This window comes from Trichoderma virens (genome assembly GCF_000170995.1).
Source record: "Trichoderma virens Gv29-8 chromosome Unknown TRIVIscaffold_1, whole genome shotgun sequence".
In the NCBI taxonomy this organism is placed as follows: domain Eukaryota; kingdom Fungi; phylum Ascomycota; class Sordariomycetes; order Hypocreales; family Hypocreaceae; genus Trichoderma; species Trichoderma virens.
This window is the reverse complement of record NW_014013748.1, coordinates 1942895-1964070: the sequence shown is the minus strand read 5'-3', so window position 1 is coordinate 1964070 and position 21176 is coordinate 1942895. Positions and strand designations below refer to the sequence as shown.

Sequence of the window (21176 nt, the reverse complement as noted above, 5' to 3'; positions counted from 1 at the left end):
TTAATGTTGTTGTTTAGATTGATCGAAATATTTGTGAACGTTTCGCCAAGCGCTTGTCGACCAAGGGTCAAATTGGTAAAAAGCAGAGTGAGTCGAGTTATTCGCGCACAGTAACTCGCCGCATCGTGTGAAATGTCCCCATTTGGCCTGGGAGTCAAGACCGAATCATCCGCATCTCGGATTTTAGAAACATGATACCACACGGGCATCTCGTCTATCGGCCGCCGACCTGATAACGCCGCTCCCAAGAGTATTTGTCCCTTTTTCTTTTTCTTTCTTCTTTTTTTCCTTTTTTTCATTATACTTCTTTCCCGTTCTCTTTCCCTCGTTCTCCTTTTCTCCTTCCTTTTGCCTTGTTGAGCTTTACACATACAGCCAACCCCCCACCCCGTTACAGTATGAACTCTAATACTCGTAGAATGGCTGACAAGGCTTTCCTTTGCTGGGCTTGAGTCGAGAGCTGAGATGGTTGAGCTGCTTCATGACAAGCCAAATACGGCCGCGGCACAGATGCCCTGTATCCGCGTCCACACCATTGTACATACCTGTGGTAGATGCTCCGCTCAAACTAGCCGTACAAGTAGTCTTTTGACAAGGGCATGGACTTGTCATGCAACAACTTCCATCGCGGGGTTTCTGCGGGTCAAAGCACAACGGCGCCTGTTCCTTACGGGGTAAGGTCTTTAGCAGGGGGCCATCTCGGCGGCCGGACAAGGAGCTTAGGCGCGTACTGACCAACGGCTGTAAGGACCTCGGCCGCCGGTTAGTTGGCTCACAGATGTCTCTTCACAAGCGAGGCGTACATGCTGAGAATCCGCCATCACGGACTGGCCGCGGCATCATGATCGACGCGCAGCAGCGATTCGAGCGGGAAGCCTATTGTTTCAACTGCAGCCGGGAAATGCTTCTCTCCACCCACCACCTCGACAGTAGGGTGAGAGCCGTGTGAATATGAACGACGATGCGCTTCATATATACGGAGTAGTTGCCTCGCACTTGTATAATTTGCAAAATCATCGCCATTGTTAAAGCAATTCTTTGGAAACACCTCTAGGGAGCCCCATTGTCCAAGGATCGTATATGCTTTGCAGACCGGGGATCTGCATCTTGCCAAAGCGTCGTAGATCATCAAGCCATGGGGATGATACCCTGTAGGCTGTTGCTACCGAATGCGACATGATAGTACGGCCAAAGGCCTTTTCTTTCCGAGGATCCTTTGATTCCGGTAACATACAACCTTTGCTAGAGCCGGCGCAATAGCTGGTGCCGACCGGAAAAGATGGAAACAAACTCAACGCCGAATCTGACGCCCAGATCTCCAAGTTGCAACTTGGCAGCCATTGTACAAAGGTGCGCCAAGCTCATCAAAGTAGCCCCGAGATGCCGAGGGAGCTTGCATGTGTTTGTCCAGAACACGGAATACAATCCATGTGTAAGATGCAGCATTGCGGAATACGGATAATAGTAGTAGATCCGATACCGATACCGCCCACAATACAAGGTAGGTAGAGTGTAATAATAAGCATGTGTAGCAGGTTGGTTGACCGGAGGGTCTGAGTAGAGACAATCGTATAGGCGCAGTGTGTGGAATCAATACATATTGAGAGAGCATGCATGCCCCCCCAATATTGATCTGCTGCCAGTAACCGAGAAAAGATAGTTATGGTTGTTTTGGCAAAGCAGGATGAGCGAATAGCTTGACAATGGATGCAAGATGTCGTCCCTCTTCATCAAAGCTGGCAATGCCGGCAAAGGTCTGTGACGTCGCTAAAACAGCCTCGGCCAAAAGCCGAAGGGGGTTTGTGCGTGTGAGTATGCATAATGTAGTACTATGGATAATGTCCCTTGGGTTATCATGATTGTGCCTGTTCTTCATCAATCGGCTGTCTTCTTAGGCTCTTTGACAGCACTGAGCCGAGTGCCCTTGACGCGATGCAAGACAGAGTGGTAGTGAGGCGCGCCAGAGCGATGCAGGCAAGCGGCGAGGGCATTAATCTTGAAGGCGGATAAAGGGATCCATGTCAAGGCCAGAGGGAAAGAGATGAAGCTCTGCCCAGATCGGCTTGGTGCTTCTTCTGGTACGGCCGACATATCATATGGCAGCTCCGGCCCCTCTGTCTAGGCCTTGCACCATGCCATGTCGCTCGCACTTGTGGTGTGGGCCGTTATGCCGGGGCCACAGCAAGTGGCAGGCCTTCGCGTGGGACGCCAGGGATGCCTGGTGATGGCAAAAGAGCATGGGGGTGGGGAGACGGGAAGTAACCCATCAGCCATCTGGCTGCTCGTCGACCATCACGATGAGGATAGATGAGCGCCCTGGACGGTGAGATCTCAAAAGCGGCCCCCAAACAAGCCCCTGATGGTTACATCGCCAGCGATAAAAGGCCCGGTGCAGAGCGATGAAACTCGAGATGAGGACAGGGCCGCTTCGGTGGCTATTACTGTACAGGCGTGGGCGCAGTGGGCGCCATCAAAGGCTTTCTGTTGAGGCCGAGTCGATGCTCGTGCTGCTTGGTGGCGGCGAGAGGCACAGATTGGCTGCATCGAGTGCCTTCTGCTGTCACATGCATGGCCTGAGCGCCACACTGATGCTTGTCAGTGTCCGAGGCAGTTGCCCAGAGCAGGGTATGGTGTGGCGCGCATGAAGGAGAGCCGGAAATACTACCTAGAACAGGTAATCAATTGCACAGGTCAAGACATGGAGCTGGTGAACAAAGGAAAAACGTGTCCTGAATGGAGGAGGCCTCAGTTAGACTGACACAGAAGGGATGTCTAATCTAACAAATGCAGTGTGGCAGGTGCCTGCTAGGTGCTAGGCAGGTACCTAGTACGAGGACTTTGTAGTTCCTGCCTCTTACTGCCTTGGGTCGGTCCTGCATATGTTCTTCAACACCCTCCAGCACATGGGGGCGCTGCCAGGTACCTTGGCATCACGTACTCGTACTAGCCGGCGCTAATTTTAGAGCCTACCTACATACCTGTAGGTCGTCGGGTTCCAGTGTAGAAGAACTCGAAGATGTTTTGAAAGTGTACTGGTACTGTACCTATAGGTACTTAGTAACAGGCCAGCACCTGTCCTCGGAAATGGGATCAATTCCCGGTCTCATACGGTAGCACTATGAGCATTTGCATTGGCCGTCTGGTGGTAGATGATGCTAGCCTTAGCACCTCTGCTAAGGCAACTTGGCGTATCTGGGCCATTCCAAATACAAAAGGTACCTGCAGATCTGGACGCAACGTTGGTAGCAGTTTAGTTGCATAGGGCGAAATAAGTCCCTGCATGGCGGATTTGGCGAGACTCTTTGAAGCACTCCTTGCATAGATACCTACGGTTTCATCGACGGCATCGCTTCGCTCGGCATGAGAATGACAGATTGGAAGGTCCGGAATGTGCAAAATGGGAAATTGGTGCCTTAGAAAGTACCGTTTGGCATCTGCGAATACATGTGCCTGGACGGAATCAAGGATAGGACGGCATAGAGCAATGCTACCTTGCAAAGCCATCTATCAGGTAGGCCGCAGATACGGCATTTGAAGTTGTTCCGACAGACCTCACCCTTCCTTCCTACCAGATGACACGAAGAGAAATACCTGGCTGTAAGAATAAAGGAAGGGTGGACTACCTAAATATCGATATGGGTAGGTTGTTGGTTAGGTATTGTAAGGAGTAGTATACTAAGATGTCTATGTTGGCTTATTGGTTTGATGCTTTGTAAATATGATATGCCTCAACAACACTCGAGACTGGGAGGAAGCTGTCATCGGGCACCGCGTGTTGTACTCATACGAGCACGGCTTTAGTTACGTAGCACAACTCTGCACGCACATGCATTTCCCAAGGTACCATGCATACAATGATTCTCGGCAGTTGACCCAGGTACGACTATGTATCTACCCTGCTAGGAATGGCGCGTCCGCAGTGGATCTCAGCGGCGAGCCTGCCGGATGCTACTGTAGAGTGTGATAATCGATAAAGTTTTCACTGGTGTCTGCAAGGAGGTGATGGATGGCTAGCACGTAGCAGCAGGCTGGCTTTGGTCCTTTGGTCGTGGGTATTACATGCAAGCAGAGGTTCCGTGCCGCACATGTTCAATCAAGCACAGTCAGCAGTCCTTGGCGTAGCCTTGCCTTGACGAGTTAACTGTATCTCCGTTAATTCCGTAGGGTACCTTGTAATTGTCTCCATACACCACGGCTGATTGACAATTCATGCACAAGATGCCAGAAAGGACGGCCATGGCTGGGTATGATACCCATGTCTTTGACTGTGCTTGGACGGTCCGAAAAGGTTGAAGCCTAGAGAGGGCGCCGATACATTGCGGATGCTGCTGCATTGTAAGCAATTGTGGGCAAAAAGAAAAAAAAAAGAAAAAAAAAGAAAAGAAAGAAATGGAAAGCTGAGACACATGGGAATGTTGACGGACAATCAGCTACGGTGTACTTCCTGTACTAGTACGTAAAGCATGGCCTTCGTCCAGGTTTGAATCTAACGAGCCTCTGGTACAGTACTCGGTAAGCGATCAATGCTAGTCCTACTCCATACATGACCTGATTTGCAAAGACAATCCACGAGGCGAGCACGGCTTTCGGGGTCCTTTGTGGAGCGCTGCCACTCGTTCGAATCGAGCAAAAGGCTAATTAGCCCTCGGACTACCGCTACGAGCACTCCGTCCAATCCGTCCTCGCAGCATTGCCGTTTGATTCAGACTCACACGCAAGTGGAGTTGACAGCCGCGCCTTGTCTTGGGTCTTGGGAGCAATTCAGGTGATGGATGTGCAGAGTGGAGCTGTCCAGTCCATGCTGATGCGGGACTCAACTCTGTTCTCTTGGTGGGGGCCAAAGGCTAGGCCATGCGCAGCCTAGAGCATTGCCGTCAAAAAGCACTCGAAATATAACCGCAGACACTCCGTGGCCGTGCATATGCAGGCGTCAAAAACAAGGCCCCAAGTGGCTTGGTCGGGGTACCTGCCTTACGGGGCGCCGCGGGACGAGTGATTGCAGGGGCTCGAGAGGCGCAGGGGCACCGAAAGAGAAGACGGGGTGGACCTGGAAACCTCGAGGAGCCTTCGGAAGGCCTGCGCCGTACACCATCAGGTTTCAAATCACCGGCTTCACAGAGGCAGGCCGCAGCCACAGCGGCGCAGGAGATTCCTGTACATGCGCGACCCCCATGGCGGGCTGCCGTCTGTCGTCTCTTCGCGGTCGATGCAGCGGGCGAACGGAGAATTAGGATTTCGATGAGCGTTCTGGTGCAGCTGAGAGACTCCAAGCCAGGCAAGAGGTCAGCTTTCCATGGTTCTCTCGGTATAATTTCACGGCCCAGACCTATACTAAGCTTAGAGGTGCCTTAGCTTTGCACTCTCATCCAGCCACTGTTCCTGTACTTGAAAGAGAACGGCTCTCTGGCTGTGCCTAAAAGTACTAGTACGAGTACAAAGGCATGGCGAAGAGGTAAGGTTAAGGTACCTGTTGGTAGGTCAGCAAGGCTTCAACAGCAAGGTGGTCGGTGTTAAGATGCTCAATGCTAGTGGTGCTTTGCTCTGTACGCGAGCGAGCGCATCCAGATACAGATGAACAAGGTAAAACTCGGTAGCCGGGGACGGGTAGCCGCGATGCCTGAGGCAGGGCAGACAGGGCAGACGCTTGCTAGGTACCTGGTACGAAGACAGGATCCTGAAGCTGTGCGTTGAGACACCTTGGCCGCAGTCATCATGAGTACCAAGTACTGGTGCCTGGAAGGTGCATGATTTCCCTGACCTGGGCATTCGCTGACAGGCACGACATCCACCAACGACCAGCATCTATCTTACATCGACGCGGTAATTCAAAGTCCATCGCCTATCCATTTAGCGCCTCTACTCCGTACAGAGACTCCTCAAACCACTGGCATTATGGAGTACAGTATTCTTCTCTCTGCCGCCCCCCTTCTGCCTCTCCTACTGGCGTCATTAATCACACGGCTTTATCACGGGGACTCGGGTTGTTGTCGACATGGGGTCCAACTCATTCATCCCCTCACGGCTAAAGTTGATCAGTGTCTAGATCGTGCGCTACCCCAGTCCAAGGCAGACGAACCAGAGCCCGGGGAAACGAGTTGCGAAGAAGAAAGAGGAGCCGTGGAAGGGTGAAGAAAGAAGAAAGAACCAAAGCCGCACGGGGGTGGCCCGTACAACGTGAGAGCTGCAGCATCTCGACCTGTAACAATGTTTTTCTTGTTGCCCATGTGCCTTGTCACCCACCTGGCGGCGGTGGGTCTACAGCCGACTGATCACTGATTGATGACCCAAGGCCAGATCGACAGCTAGAGAGAGCCCACCGAGTCCACTCTTGATTCTTCTTCGTCTTCGCCTCTGGATGGCCAGTCAGGACACAGCCGGCCTGCGTGAGCTTCCGCATTTGGCCAGGACGGATTATCCTCCACATTGCCTCGAGGCCTTCTTCTGCACCCTTACGCATCGTTACGCCACCCTTCAGGCAATGCAGAGGCGGTGGTTGCGATAGGCACATCACGAGCAAGGATGATCCGAATACTAGGAGGGCACGGCATTGGGGGGCGCGCCAGACCGAGGCCAGACTGCGGCATTCTTGTCCTCGGCTCGACTCCGTCCGACGCCGCTCTTCTGCTCCAAGCACATTCCTCGGAGATGGTGGCAACAATGGCAACGAGTGTGTCTTTCGTTTGACTCTTTGCTTGCCGCCTCGCTTCTTCGCATTCATGTCTTTGTTTGTGACGAATTCCTCTTCGCCGCGCCGTCGTGCACACAGGCACGCACACCTCCCGCGTTTACGAGTACGACACAGTCCCGCCCTCAGCATCATATCTTACTCGTATGCTTCTGGCTGCATACAGATGCGTGAATGCCCTTGGACATGGTTCTTTGCGGCTCCGTCCTTGCCTGAACAATCCCCCCCTAGTCGTTCTTGTGCTCCCCAATAGGCTATAGTTCGAGTACAAATATGGCGCGGCGCTCCATATACTGGATGTGCAAGTATGCTTGTCCCCCCAGAGGCGGATTAATGATACTCGTGGGTCACGATTTCCCGCAGACACCATGAGTCAATCAATCAAGCTTCAGCCCATCATCGATGCAAACAGGTTATAACAGGTGCCTGTAGACAAGGCCGTCCTTGGTCCCATGCCCGTGCCCCACCGTCAACCCGTTTCAAACCCACCCATCCTCTTCATGATCTCTCCAATAATGGCTAGCAGTGGCATTTGTTACTTGTACTACAGTACTTCTCTGACAATGTTTCTTCCGACAATGTTTTCGGCACGCCCCTCGCTCCCCCTTCGTTCCTAGGCCTGGATGGGGGGGCTATCGGTGATAGTAGCATTGACATAGGCGGTAGTCATGTTCGAGCCGCCACCACGAGATCATCTCACAGTCTACCTGTTTAGCCGCTTGACACACCTTGATCGGACGAACACAGACGTGAAAATGATTGGACCTCTGGACCAAGCTGGTCTACACCCTTACTGCACTTCGTGAGAGTACCTATCTTGACACCCCTGCTGCCTACCCCTCGTCGTCGCCTCCTATCTTGACGGGGAGATTCGGCGGACATGGAACAAATTCCTCGAATAGCAGCGAGAGCCTCTCTCTGCTTTGGTCCCTTGTTCAAATTTGGGCTTCCCGTGAAAAGCACCAATACCCGTGAGAGACAAAGATGCAGATAATACGCGGAGAGGGCCGGCCGCTCATACCCACCGCAGACACGGATGTCCATCGGCCGATTTCGAGTCCGTCCCTCAGCATTTAAGGTAAAGCACAAGTGGTGCTAGTCTTCACTCTCTCGGTACAAGCGTACAAACGAGCACAACGTCGAGCATGTGAGGGACTTGCACACACACATCCTTAGCTTATTTGCAGGTCCAGCTCCCTGCACAGCTTATTGCTACCGCACCGCGCCACCACCTGGACACCTTCTCCCTCTGGCCAGGGATCCTCCTCCGGCCGTCGAGGTGCGCCTCCACCTTGATCCCTGCAAGTGGCTCTGGAGACCGGCGTCTTGTCTTGTCTTGTCTTGACTTGCCTCGTCTTGACCTCTCGCGCGGCTGCCCTACCTGGTCGCAGTTTAATACTTACGGAGCAGTACGGAGTACTCTACTGTCTTGTCTCTGCACGGCCCTACACGGCTTCTTGGCTCAGGACCGGTGCTTGTCCACGGACTACTTTTACAGAGCACGGACAAGAGTCGCGTGTAGGCCGGCCCGAGGGACAATCCGAGTCCTTGCTCTTCGGCCTCGGTGCTGTGTTCCATTCGCTGCCATCTTCTAGAAACGAGCTGTCTTTGGGAACAGCAGCACAGCTAGCCCGGTTTAATCTTGGCCTCGGAGTATTCTGCTTCTGACTGCACGAGCACCACCTTTGGTTCGCTAGGTTCCGGAATGCATCCTTCAGCGGCTTGTGAGAATCTCGTCTTGAGATGAGCACGGCGCTCCACTACACCCTGGCTCCTTGGCCTAGCCTTTCCACCATGCCGAGCCGGGTAACAAACCATGTTTTCTGCCCATCACCTAGCCTCGAGGCGCTGCGCCAGTCATCAGCGCCCCCCTGGTGTACGTCTCGGCAGAACCGTCTCCACGCCCACCACTCGGTACATGCAAAGGCTAGTGGGCGGGCCCTTTTTGACAAAGACAAAGAGTGCTCGTAACAGGGAAATCTCTTACGCTCTGAAAGCGTACTGGTGAGATTGATGGGCGCCCACGTTTACTCCGTACATGCAATACCACACGTTACAACAACATACGAATTACTACATATACTACTTGTACCTGTACTCCATACTATCAGGTACTAGCAGGGTTAGCATGGGCCATCAGCAAAAAGCCCCCGAATGTGCCTCTGTCTTCTCGACAGCACGGAAAACAGAAGAGAAAGCGGACGCCACCTGAGGGGGGAGGGGTGTACAAGTAGAGCGAGCACTTCGGAGGAGACGTTCTCATGTCGAATCACGGAAAAATTGCCCTGACCTTTGTATAATTGGTAGAGTCAACGCTCAAGGCTTTTTACGAGTACTCATGTCTCGCGTCGGATGGAGTCACGGCCCACCGCTGATGACTAGAAGGAAAAGGATTAGAATAAGTGACTGGTATTCTGTCCACAATTCGGGTCTCACCTCTCCGGTGGAGGGACGAGGCAAGAGGAGAAAGAAGGCCTAAGTGTGCATGAAAAAGCAATTTTGAGATGCCGCCTCGAACAAAAAAGGAAAAAAAAAAAAAAAAAAAAAAAAAAAAAAAAACCTCTCCAAAAAAGAAAGAAAAGAAACCAATGGCCAGAAAGAAAGAAGTCTCCGGCACACCCCCCTTGGATATGGGCGAATAAGACCGACGATACGTCTACTCTCTTGCAACGAATTTCAGGCATGCACGATTGCTTGACCGGACGTCAAGTCCAAAGGCTTGCAGGGCATCCCTGGGATCCCCCTTCAAGCGTCTGATGAACGAGATCCGAGTTTGGCCCCCTTCCACTGCCGCAGCATACCCCCGTCCTCCTTCCAAGAATGGCTGCATGCACGGCAACTTACTGGGCTATTTTCTTCACAAGTCCACTACGCCTGACCGGCGCTTGCGTCAAAGAGCCCGAATCGATTTCAACTTAGCCTTACTAGAGTCCTTTTGCTCGTGAAGAGAGCATGGATCTTGGGCCGGAGTGGACCAGCGTCCCTGGGCCTTCTCCGTAGACAGAAGGCCAATCTTGTATTAGGTCCCGTCCGTCCCTGGGGTGCAAGGACCGGCGGCCCTCACCGGATGTATCTGCCCGCAAGCCCGTCCAGCCCATCTGGCCATCTTTATAGACACACACACATGCGCACACACACATACAGGTACACGCACTTGTGGGTAATAATAGGATCGATATCCTCCCACTCCCGGCTCAGTGCCGGGCCTTTTAAATCTGCCAACCACTATCTACCATCCGCTTCCCTCCACCATCTGCCGTCCTGAAGCTCCATTTAATATCTATGGGCTTGCCTCTTGTTTATCATCTTTCACATTCCATCCTGTTTACAACTTCATCTTTCCATCACATCTATTCTTCTACTTATATGCCCTTCTTCCTTTGAGGAAATTGTGAGCTAGTTTATACTCGAGTGGCAAAGTAACAACACAAACCTCGCTGCTTGTCTCTCTTATCCGTTGCGACACCAGCCCCTGAATCCTATCATCTGTCCCAGACAAAGACTCGTCGCGACGTCCTCAGCAGACATAAAGCCAAAGAGGGATATGCGCCCATAATGACAGCAACAGCATACCCAGTAACCATGACAGACCTCAGAGGAGAGCCTGCCCATTCCAGTTTCTGGTCCACCTACAACGGTTCCGCTCATCTGGCCAACAGACTCGGCACGACAACCATGGACTCTGGCTTTCACAGTTCCGCATCGGCATCCCCTCTTCCTGGCCGTCCTCGCAGTGGCCATGATCAGTCCTACTCTTATGGCCGGTATTCCCAGGAAGACTCTGTTGCGTATGATCGCCACTCCCAACAAAGTCTGCCGGCTCAGCATGGATACTCCAGCCTGAAGAGGCCCTTCTCGCAAACTGAACCGGCTGCATACCAAGAAATCGTACAGGACTTGCGGGATGACGGCTCTCGATTGACGGTAAATCAAGATCACAAACTATTGGCCTTTAGACGGACACAGGATAAGCATACCATCGTGGATCAACAAGGTCGGGTGCAGCAGCTGGAGCTATCAGCTCAGCTCCATGGCATGTTCTTTCTTTCCGAGATGCCGTCAACCGCCAGCGATGGAACTTCTCTGCAGCCAGAGTTAACCTGTTACCGAAGGAACCTGTTTCAAATAAGCGGCTCTTTGATTACCCCAAGAGGGCAACTCTCTGTGGTTAACGAGAGCAATGAGACGCTTCCGGTGTCTAACATGGAGGTCGCTATTTCTGCTATTGAATCTGTTGACGGCAATCCTGTTCGCCTCATTGTCATTCCATGGAAAACTCCTCCACCCAACGCCCCCGAAATCACCCAGAGCCCAGATCAGGAACCAGCCGCTCTCCCATTGATCCCTTTCCAAGATGACGGCTCTGAACCCGAAGGAGACTACGCAGTCTATCCCATCGGCTGGCGTCGACTGCAGTTTAGAATGTGCGTTGAGCTCCTTTTCTGCCCTTTCAACTTTCGCTCCTTTCTCCTCTACCCCTTTTGAATATAAGCCTAACATTGGAACAGTGCTACTGCAAACAACGGTCGACGAAAGGAGCTCCAGCAGCACTTTGTGCTCCACCTTAAAGTGTTTGGAACCTTGTCTGACAACACCAAGGTTGTCTTGACAGAGTCCACAACGGCTCCTATTGTAGTGAGAGGCCGCAGCCCTCGAAACTTCCAGGCTCGCAAAGAGATTCCTCTGCTGGGATCGAGCGCTGGCTCAAGAGGCCAGGCATTGGTGGAAACCGGCTTGGGCGTTGTTGCTGGCGCGTTAAGCGTTAAGCCTCAAGAGCTCAAGAGAAGTGTGGATATCCAAGTTCCACGCTCAAGTTTTACCTTTAGCTCTCCCAAGGTTCCTGGGAGTGGACAGCTGAGTTCAATGAGATCAAAGTGAGTTGATCAAAGACGGATCCGTCATCTTAAAAGAGCATACGTTTCTAACAAAATAACTTTGAAGCCAATATTCAACCTGGAGTGCCAGCAGCAGCAACACTTCCATCTCCCAAGTCACTTCATCTGGTCCAGGGAGCTACCCAACAGCGACCATGGGCGCTGACACGTATTCCAAAGTGTCCAACTATACTTCAGACCCCCAGGAACTACCACTTCAGTCCTCGATACCATCCTTGCCACTTTCGATTGGGGCAAGTGAGCAACAATCATCAGCTCGTGGGCAGTACACCTACGTGCAACAGCCAACTTCAGGGTCTCAGTTGCCAGCCAGCACGGCCACGTCGGCAGTGAGCGGCCATGCAGATAGCGCCCTGAGCATTCCTAGATATGTCGACAACGGCCGTCCAAATAAAAGTCCACGTCAGAGTGGCCAACAATCCGTCCACGGTGCCAATTCTATAAGCAGCAGCGAATCGCCCGAGTACCGATATGGATCATCTACACATGGTTCAGCCTCTTCGAGGGAATACTATCCACCGTCACAAGCGTGGTCTACTACGACTGCCGGGGAGAATAGCTCGAGCACTGCTTATGCCAGTGCTGACACAAGGCCATACTCTTTCCCCCACGAGCCATACAAGGCGGGGACAGCAGCTACATCGTCAGTCAAGACTGAGTCGCGTGGCTCCTTTGAACCCATGCACAACTATTCATGGAACGCAAACTAAGGTTTTCAACATCCTTCAGTCCATTTAAAGGACGGCGTTCCTAACTGGCTATACCATGCCGCTGTCTATTTGGCAAGCTGTTTCACGGAGTATATCATTTCTACTTGACACCTTTTGAATTTGGTTGTAAATTATTGCGGGTTTTCTTTTCAGGATGGGCTGGGTACGTGTACAATGATGCTTTGATTCCGCGGCGTAATAGGCGAGTCTTGGGAGGGATTTATTCTAAGGAGGATTCATTTCTACAGAGTATATGCTTGCATGTATATGTGCATAGGTATACGCACATGTCTACGGCTATATACATGCGTGTGTGTATGTATATATCAGGAAAGCACATGGATTTTGGATATGTAGCTGGTGGGAAGGGTGGCGAAAAATGTTTCATCTGGTATGGCGTCAAGGTAGTCGGAGCCACGGGCATGAAGCTACCTACGGCTTAGGTACTGGGCGACGCTGAGATACCACAATACTAGCGAGTTCTTATGGGCCGATTAATTGCTGTTAGCGAGATGAGTGCTTATGTTGAAGAGATTTGTTGGATGCCGTGATTGGATGACAACAACCAGGCTGCACATGGAGGAGGGAGAAAGCACATGTAGTTACGAGAATGGCACTTTTGTTGGAGCGCTTTTCAGACTATTGCCATCCCAGTTGCCTAGGTTAAATCAGGAAAAAAAGGAAGACAAGGCGAGAGATCCCAAAAAAAGCCGCTCCGTATCGAATTGCGGTGGTTAATTTGCAAGAAATGCCTGGCCGCATGGTTCCAGCATGCACGCCCGCATCAGATGCGACCCAAGGGTACAACCTTTGAGTTGGGTTACACGGCAGGACAAGTTCCGTTTTTTATCTTTCCTTTTCTTTGTTCTTTTTAGCATGGCGAGGTGGTATTGGAGAGGGTAAATTCGAAATAGATTAAAAAAGAAAAGCAGTTTATATTTTCCCATGCAGGTTTTCATTTTTTTTCTGCATAAGTTGTCTGTTGTGCATTTTGCCCGAGTTGATTCTCGGAGCGTGGGGGCCGAGATGCCTTCACGGGCCGGGCGTTCCTTAGCCTCCGTCTTTTTTCTTTTCTTTTTTTCTTTTCTTCTTTTTTCCTGTTTTTATTTTGGGTGGTTGGGGAGAGGATTTGCGGACTCTTGTTTAATACCCGAGAAAAGGGGGATGTTGTAGGATGGACTGGATATGGATGGCGGAATATTAGGTGTGTACTCGTATAGACTCTTGGAGCATTGGATTCCTGAAACGGCACGAAGTAAGAGGTACTTTATGAGAGTGCAGAAGTCCCTGTGTTTTAAAGTACTGAATACTTGCTGGAGCCCGCGCGTGCCGACTGCAGTTAGAGTCGGCCAGGAGGTAGGTACTTTGTACTCTCGATAAGATAAGCCGCGTCTAAGAAACTGGCCGGGGATTTCTTTTCACAGCCTCGTTTTATGTTGGTTTGGATTTGATTGACGCATGATGCTTGAAGGCGCATATCGGCTACAGATACCCAATTGTTTCGTCTCACCTTGAATTTGGAATTTTGCAACCTCGATTTATTGCGTCTAAATATAGATCGTGCCCAGCTATTGGGGGCGGAAAAGAATCCGATATTTCATTTTTTCCCCCAGCCTGAAGAGCCGCCATGTTTGAGCTTCCCGATGCAAAGAGGTATGAGCTGCTGTCTCTCTCTCAGTTGTAGTTATATATGTTGTAAATATTCGAGGGCTAACTCTATGGACAGAGTCCGCCGGGAGGATTTACGTGCATCGGATGAATCTTCGTGGAGCGAGAGTGAAGCAGACTCAGAGCTGGAGGCAAGGCTCAATGCACAAATCGCCAGATCACTTGGAATAGACGAGAGTGCATTTCGCGCGCCGAAACCACAGGTTCCCTTGCCTGTACCTACCAAACCTCAGGCTAATGGTAGTAAAGAAGACGATGGGCTCAGCTCTGATTCGGAAAGTGAACCAAAGACTCCCGCCGATGATTCTACGTTCAACCAAGGTGGCGAGGTTGAGGATGAAGCCTATGCCTTTCGGCTCTTCAGCACGGCTGGTCCGGCGCCAACGGTTGTTCTTGAAAACTACGACAGAGTTGTAGAAGGCAAACTCCTCAGGGGTCGGCCGTTATCATACTACTTGGTAACGGACGTGTCACCAGAGAAGAAGCAGCAGTACGAGATGGTAGCAGTGAGCGGAGAAGACGTCCTCGCGCGATCTAAAGTGAGGGAATGGGGCCTTGAGCTCCCCTGGCGAGTCACAAACATACAAGTCACGAGGAAAGCCCGCCCAGGAGAAGGGGCGAATCTCACTCGTGTCGACGATGAGCAGCAGGCGAAGAGGAAGAAGCCGGGGAAGAAGCGCAGGATAGCGATGAGGACGGAGGCAAGGGCAAAGGAGCAGGCTGAAGCGGCGGCGAAGCAGAAGATGGCTGAAAAGAAGGAGCAGGTGAAGGAGAAGAAGAAGAGGTTGAATAAATTGAAGAAGGCGAGAAGAAAGGCGAAGAGAAAGGCTGGCAAGGGCGAGAATGGTGGAGGCGGTGGTGAGTCGGGGGAGGGCTCTTCTGATGAGGAGTAAAATAGCATCATACACAAAATTATGTATATATAACGTTTATGTAGATACTTGGGTTATATCCATTTCAAAAACCTGCGGGCGACTCTATCTTTTATCCCTAATGGAAGCCATCTGCGCGTATAGTTGCGTATAGTTCACCAGGTTCGAGTGAAGGCAAAAGTGATCCATGCATTTAGTGCCTTGGGGGTACCTGCCCAGCGCTTGACGCCGCACCAGTACCTTAGGGGGACGTCAAAGGCGGTCCAGCCAATTGGAGCTCCGCTAGAGCTCAACAAGACCCCTCCAGTTACAGAGTTAACCCACCACCATATCATCAAGCTCCTTAGTTGGGAGCTGCAGCATATTATCACCTGCACATGACCAGCCTCAACACGCGACAAAACTTGTCTACCGAGCATATTTTTCATCCTCCATTCAAGTAGCTGTATCCTACAGCCTCCATGGACTAACCAACACCCCCTGAAGACGAATCTTAGGCGGGACCCCGCAATGTGCTACAAGCAACGAGAAACCGCCACGTCCCATCGCCCATGATGAATAGTTTGTGGTCTTCAGCGAAAACGGCCCAGGCGTCGTCGAACGAGGCCTCTACCGAGGCAGTAGAGGAGGCCATCGACTACCCCACGGATGAGTCTGCGATTGACGACTCCCCCGGCCCATCACCAGCTCCATTGCTGCCGCCGTTGTCGTCGTTCAGCTGCCCCCTTCCGCAGTCCCAACAACAATCGCAACGACAGGGCGGCAGCTCGACGATGCTTCCTCCTGCGGCCACGACCAATAATAACACTAATAATGCGGCTAATCGGGCGCAAATACCACAGCATGCCCCCACCGACTCTCTGTCGCTGATGCAGCTGCGGCGCATCGTGGCCACGGTCAATGCTACTGAGCCCGCGGCATATGACTTTGTCTACTCAGATATGGGCCCCCACGCCGAGGAGATAGACGAGTGGTTTGTGTATCAATTCTGGCAGTGGGTGCGCCTTAATGCGGCGCAAAAGGCCTTTGAGTGGCACTGGAAGCACGAGTCGGGCGGCAAGCATGGTTGGGACGATGCGGACCACGACACGAGGGCGAAATTTATACAGGGCGCCATTGCTGGCGTGCAGTCGAGCGATGCAGCTCTGAGGGCAAACTCGATTGGCAAGATTATGTATCTGGTTTTGGGTAGGTGGGGGGATACGGCAATGCCGCACGCGACGGATGAGGCGAGCCGGTCGATTGCAAGCATCCCTCAGTTACAGGCGATAAAGGCGGGTGTGACGTGCTTGACGTCACTGGGAGGACTGTCGGTCGTTTGGGAAGCGCTGAGGAACGTCTTTGAGATCCACTGGTATGGTTCATGGCCCGCATGTAGTGCAACTGTTTGAGGCGTCGAGAGGAGTCTAACGTGGATAGGACTGGCGATATCCAACAAGGCAGTGCTCAGGATGCTCAAGACGAACTGATGAATCTCCTGACGATTATGTATATTGTTGTTCAGGAGACATTGAATGATCCCGAAGACATGGCTTCGACTGAAGCAAAACTGCGTACGTTCTATAGATGCCGTTGCTTTTCTTCTTCTGTGGCCCATGGAGGACGTGCTCTTTGCTAACTCAGGTTATATAGTTGAGCTGAATCCCTCGCTGGTTGATTTTTTGATGCTGGTTACGTCCAAGCTGAGATGGGATGAACAAAACACCATGCCTCATACCCAGGTAAGCGATACTGCAATCTTTTTTTCTGGTAGTTTCTGAACTCGTTGGCGAGAGAGCTACTAACAAACGTGTATAGATTTTCCTATTGTTCTGGAAATCGATCCTCCTGGTCTTTGGTGGAACCAAAGATCTTGAGCGTGTCAAGGAAGCCACCAGCGAGTTGACAACTGGAGACAAGAGCAAAGATACCATCACGGCAAACCCCCTGGACTATCATGTTTTTCGTCAGGAAATCACGTCGAAATACCCGGCCTATGTCCCTCCACAGCCTTTGATACCACTAGAGGCTGACAACCCATCACTTCTTCCACCTCTGCCTAATTTAGTAAGCCGAAACGGTGCGAATGGCATTATCCCACAACCACCAAACGTACAAATGGGAGGAGCATCTATCCTTAATCAGCCAGTACACATTGCCACCCCAGCACCATCACCACCGCCGTCTCCGGGGGTCGGTGGTAAGGGAGGCAAGAAGCAAAACTATCAGACTAACCAAAACTTTCCCTTCATGTACCCTCCTCTGGATGCCACCAGTAACAGCGCTGGCGGGAAGGGTGAAGCGGGGTATGGCAACCCTCTGGTTTCCAGAAGATGGGAGGGCAGCGATATTCCCGCGTCAATCCTTGAGGCTGGACAACTGTTCTCTTCGCGTGTCAGGATGACCCGGGCAACTCGTCAGCTTTGGGAGGAGCGAGAGCGATTCCTCAAGTTTGAACGCGGCTGGGAGACTGATGACGATGCCGACGAAAGCGACAATGATGATATTGAGGAACTTGATCTTAATGAGCTCACGTTGGAAGAGAGAGAGGTGTTGCGTGAACTAAGAGCGGAAGACAACAAAGAGAAGAAGAAAAAAGAGCGATCACTCCCAGGCCCTGAGCTTGATCTTGGCCCTCAACCAGAGAGATTGAGTGAGCGAGACAAGCAACGACTCATGGCGGTAGAACGTTTCTATGTGAGTATATCTTGTTACCACCTCTTTTCCTCTCCTCTCCACTGATTCACGACTGATATCATCTTTTGTAGAGCGATGCCTTGCCTCATCTTCAGTCCATTGTGATTGTTTTGCTTCGTCCCATCCTCGTTAATGTCACGGCCATAGTGACCCAGCAGCAGAATCAAATGGCAGGAATGACTAATAGGGCTAACAATCCTGGTGTTAATGGCCATGGGTCGCAGAGGGGTATGGATATGGGCGGACAAGGACAGTCAGAGCAAGAAGGGGAACCGACTCCTGAAGAGATTGACGCCACTCGAACAAGGGAGATTACTTCGAAGGCTATGACAGCAATTCTCTTACTCTTACTGAAGTGGCTTAGACTCTCGCGTGGGTATTATCGTATAAGCATTACGTTGAGTACGGTTCAACTAACGGTTTTGGGTCATCAGATGTTCTCAAGTTTGAATACTTGACTCAGCTTCTGCTAGATTCTAATTATCTCCCCTTGGTCCTCAAGCTCTTTGCTCACCAAGACATTCAACAAGTGGTCGACAGTAAGATGGATCATGTTGAAAATAGGTAAGGAAACCTCCTCCTAGATATGGCAAACTTGGTATGCTCATAATTGCCGGCAGCTTCTTCCAATTTTGCAACATTCGGTCAAAATTTAAGGACAAGACTGAGAGCGATGCGGACAACGAAGAGGAAGACATGGACGAAGAAGACGTTCAAGGTGAAGACGAAGGCAACAGACGAAATCTGGAAGGAGAAGACAGCGAGGATGAAGCAGCACCACCGCCGATTAAGAGGCAGCGAGAGCTAGAGGAACCGGTCGTGGACCAGATGGAAGATGTTGCCGTCGACAGCGAAGAACACGTCCCGATGAGGCCCGAGGTGGACGAAATGGGACTACCCCTGGGCTCTCTTCCGTTAGAGCCCATTACCGACTTCTCCAGGAGGAACTTTTTCTCCCTAATCAACTACCTCAGGGTGATGCAGAAAATTTGCAAGAACAAGGCGCACCGCAACCTGCTGCTTGTGCAGTACAAGTCATCCACCATCCTTAAGAAATCCCTGCGGGTACCCCAACCAGAGCTTCGGCTATACACGCTCAAGCTCTTCAAGGGCCAAGTGCCGTACTGTGGTCGTAAGTGGAGGCAGTCCAACATGCGCGTCATCACAGCCGTCTACCTCCACTGCCGGCCCGAGCTCCGCGACGAGTGGCTCGCGGGGAGCGACATTGACGCGGAGGTGGACTCGGCGCTGCCGCTGGAGCAGGCGCTGCGTAGCTTGACGCATTGGCTGAACGTGCGGAGGTACCCGGAGAAGATTGCGGCGGATATCCGGATTGCCATGAGGGAGGAGCAGGACTTTTTCTCGAGGGAGCTGGAGAAGGTGGATTTGAACTGGACGGACTTGATGCTCAATGGGGATGATACTATGAGTGAGATGGACCATGGGGAGTCGACTTGGGGGTGAGAATGGGAAATGATGATGATGACTGGTGGGACATGAGGGGATGGAATGGATTGGCATTCAACTTTGTGTGGAGGAGCGAGGGCGTCAAAATCCTTTCGTCTAGAGCGAATCGTGGTTGAAGACAAGGTTTTAACAAGCACTTGACTGCCGTAGCCTATTGTTTCTATTCATAAGTATGCACTTATCACAGCGACGAGTCGGCGTACGGAATGCCATGCAGATAGAGATACAGCTGTTATTCATTACTTATTAATTGTGAGCTGAACCAAGTCAAAACTCTGAAGGTGTTTTGCCTCCCTATGTCTACATGACCGATTGATATTCGTTTCAAGTTTGCAAAGACCCCTGCCCAGCCCATATTTTCTCGTTAAGCACAAGGAGGTCATGACTGTTTTCCCCTCGTTGGTGCTCATTCATCATACATATATACCAATTGTACATGTTGTGTTTTTTTTGGGATTTACTCTTTTTTCTTCTTCTTCTTCTTCTTTTCTACTTCTCATTTTGATTCGGTCCTCTGTGGTATTACCAAAGCAGAGGCGTAAAACTCACAATGGAGTTAGTGCTGGGTAGGAGCTTCGTAGATGCCATCTTCGTAGCGGTAGTTAACAGCCTGTCCGTAGCCAGTCGTGGTCTGCGGAGTCGTATATCCACCAGCACCCATGTAAGCGGTATTCGTATTGTTGGGGCCGGTGACGCCGGTGACGCCGGTGTAGCCGTAACCAGTCTCGTACTTTGTGTTATAGTCGGTGTGGTTGTAAGGGTTGGAGATGTCGTTGTTATCGGCGTTGAGCTGGTCGGGCTGCGGGTGCTGGGGCAGCATGTTGCCCTCCTCGCTGCCGTCGACGACCTGGCGGGAGCCAAAGATGCGTCCGAAGAAGCCGCCTCTGCGCGGGCCGAAGCCAGAGGTGTAGTTGTTCTGGGGGCTGGGGCCGTAGCGCTTCTCCTTTTGGTGGTGGCGCGAGAGGGCGAATTCCATGAGGATGGAGAGAGCGAAGAAGATACTGGAGGTGGGCGAGTTAGTTTTGCTCCAAAGTTCTATAAGGCGGATTTCAAGGGGGAGCGCAAAAGGGTCCTTACGTTGCGATGATGGACACGGCGAGACAGGCTGTTTGCAGTCTGCAGGCCGTGTGGAAGCTCGGGAGCCTGGTGAAGCCCTTGTCCGCCTGGACGGTGCTATCCGACTGGCCTTTGCCAAAGGGCGTATCGAGCACGCCGCTGCAGGTGCCGGCGCCGTTCTTGTTGGCAACGGCAACGTAGATGAAGGCGCCGATGAAGCAGACGTCGAACAGGACAGCCAGGAAGGCCGTCAGCGTGTGGCCGGCGAGGCAGCATAGCATGAGCAGGGCCAGCAGCGTGTACAGAGTGCCAGCTCCCGAGATGCCCTCGACGGCCCGCAGGCTAGTGGCGATGGGCAGGTTGTGGTTGTGCAGCGTTGCGAGGAAGTACGAGTAGATGGCGAGGACAATGGCGCAGCAGCAGAACTGGATGCCGCGGATGAACCACTGCACGAACTTGAGGCCGAAGCCTGTTCCGGCGCCCATGATTGCGATGCTGTGTGATTGGTGGTGTGAGAGTGAGGTTTAGGTGGTGTGCGCTTTGGTGTTTGCAAAGGGTGAGAGAGGGTGAAGATATGAGGATTTGGAAAACCACGGCAGAAAGAAGAAAGAGGGAGAGCGGTAAGAAACCGCTCGGAATTAATATAAACCCGTATGATAACGATTATACAAAGACCCAAAGCGGGAAATAAAACCCACGAGTTTTGAGTCAGTTGGACGAGAGGAAAAAAGGAAAAAGCAGATGCCGATTGTTGAAGCGATTCTCCATTCACTGTGGCTACAGAGGGGCACATGCTTGTGGCGGGGAGGAATCGTCACTGGATGACGTACTGGAGGGTCTCTTTGCGTGTTCTGCTGGGGGGGCTGTGGCTGAGGCGGTGCCCATTTGGGGTGGTTTTTGGGGCTGATGCAGCTGCGTTGAGACAGTGAAGAAGGGTACTTGTTCCTTACGTCAGTACTACTATAAGTACTAAGTATAGTGGGTAATAAAAAGGTTATTCAAGTAGCTTGAGGCAGCCCATCTGACGAGGAATTCTAGATTCCAGCGCAGATTCAATCATGTTCAATCCGGTGAGCGGGAAAGGCGACAAGGTGAAGCCCATCTAGTAGCTCAAGGTAAACGGTATTACATAGGTAGGTACAGGTAC

The 21176-nt window shown here is 51.7% G+C and overlaps 5 protein-coding genes across 5 annotated transcripts; 3 read left to right on the top strand and 2 right to left on the bottom strand.

Moving 5' to 3' along the window:
* Window positions 1-6008: 6008 nt before the first annotated feature.
* On the bottom strand, window positions 6009-6457 carry TRIVIDRAFT_217942 (uncharacterized protein; the record flags this gene model as incomplete). The annotated part of the gene is made up of 2 exons (XM_014106081.1): window positions 6009-6022; window positions 6241-6457. 2 exons carry the CDS (start codon window positions 6455-6457, stop codon window positions 6009-6011), a joined length of 231 nt encoding a protein of 76 aa, XP_013961556.1.
* Window positions 6458-10267: 3810 nt separating this feature from the next.
* Window positions 10268-12290, top strand: TRIVIDRAFT_114530 (uncharacterized protein; the record flags this gene model as incomplete). Its single annotated transcript, XM_014106080.2, has 3 exons — window positions 10268-11109; window positions 11194-11559; window positions 11627-12290. The coding sequence occupies 3 exons, from the start codon at window positions 10268-10270 to the stop codon at window positions 12288-12290; spliced, it is 1872 nt and encodes a 623-aa protein (XP_013961555.1).
* A 1627-nt stretch (window positions 12291-13917) lies between these two features.
* TRIVIDRAFT_63113 (uncharacterized protein) lies at window positions 13918-14851 on the top strand (the record flags this gene model as incomplete). The annotated part of the gene is made up of 2 exons (XM_014106079.1): window positions 13918-13943; window positions 14017-14851. 2 exons carry the CDS (start codon window positions 13918-13920, stop codon window positions 14849-14851), a joined length of 861 nt encoding a protein of 286 aa, XP_013961554.1.
* A 611-nt stretch (window positions 14852-15462) lies between these two features.
* Window positions 15463-18907, top strand: TRIVIDRAFT_661 (uncharacterized protein; the record flags this gene model as incomplete). The annotated part of the gene is made up of 8 exons (XM_014105450.1): window positions 15463-16189; window positions 16231-16383; window positions 16463-16551; window positions 16628-17506; window positions 17578-17878; window positions 17941-18070; window positions 18127-18224; window positions 18264-18907. Coding segments are annotated over 8 exons (3021 nt in total), but the record flags the coding sequence as incomplete, so codon positions are not given.
* Window positions 18908-19186: 279 nt separating this feature from the next.
* On the bottom strand, window positions 19187-20733 carry TRIVIDRAFT_73260 (uncharacterized protein; the record flags this gene model as incomplete). The annotated part of the gene is made up of 2 exons (XM_014106078.1): window positions 19187-19974; window positions 20051-20733. 2 exons carry the CDS (start codon window positions 20512-20514, stop codon window positions 19530-19532), a joined length of 909 nt encoding a protein of 302 aa, XP_013961553.1.
* Window positions 20734-21176: the final 443 nt, after the last annotated feature.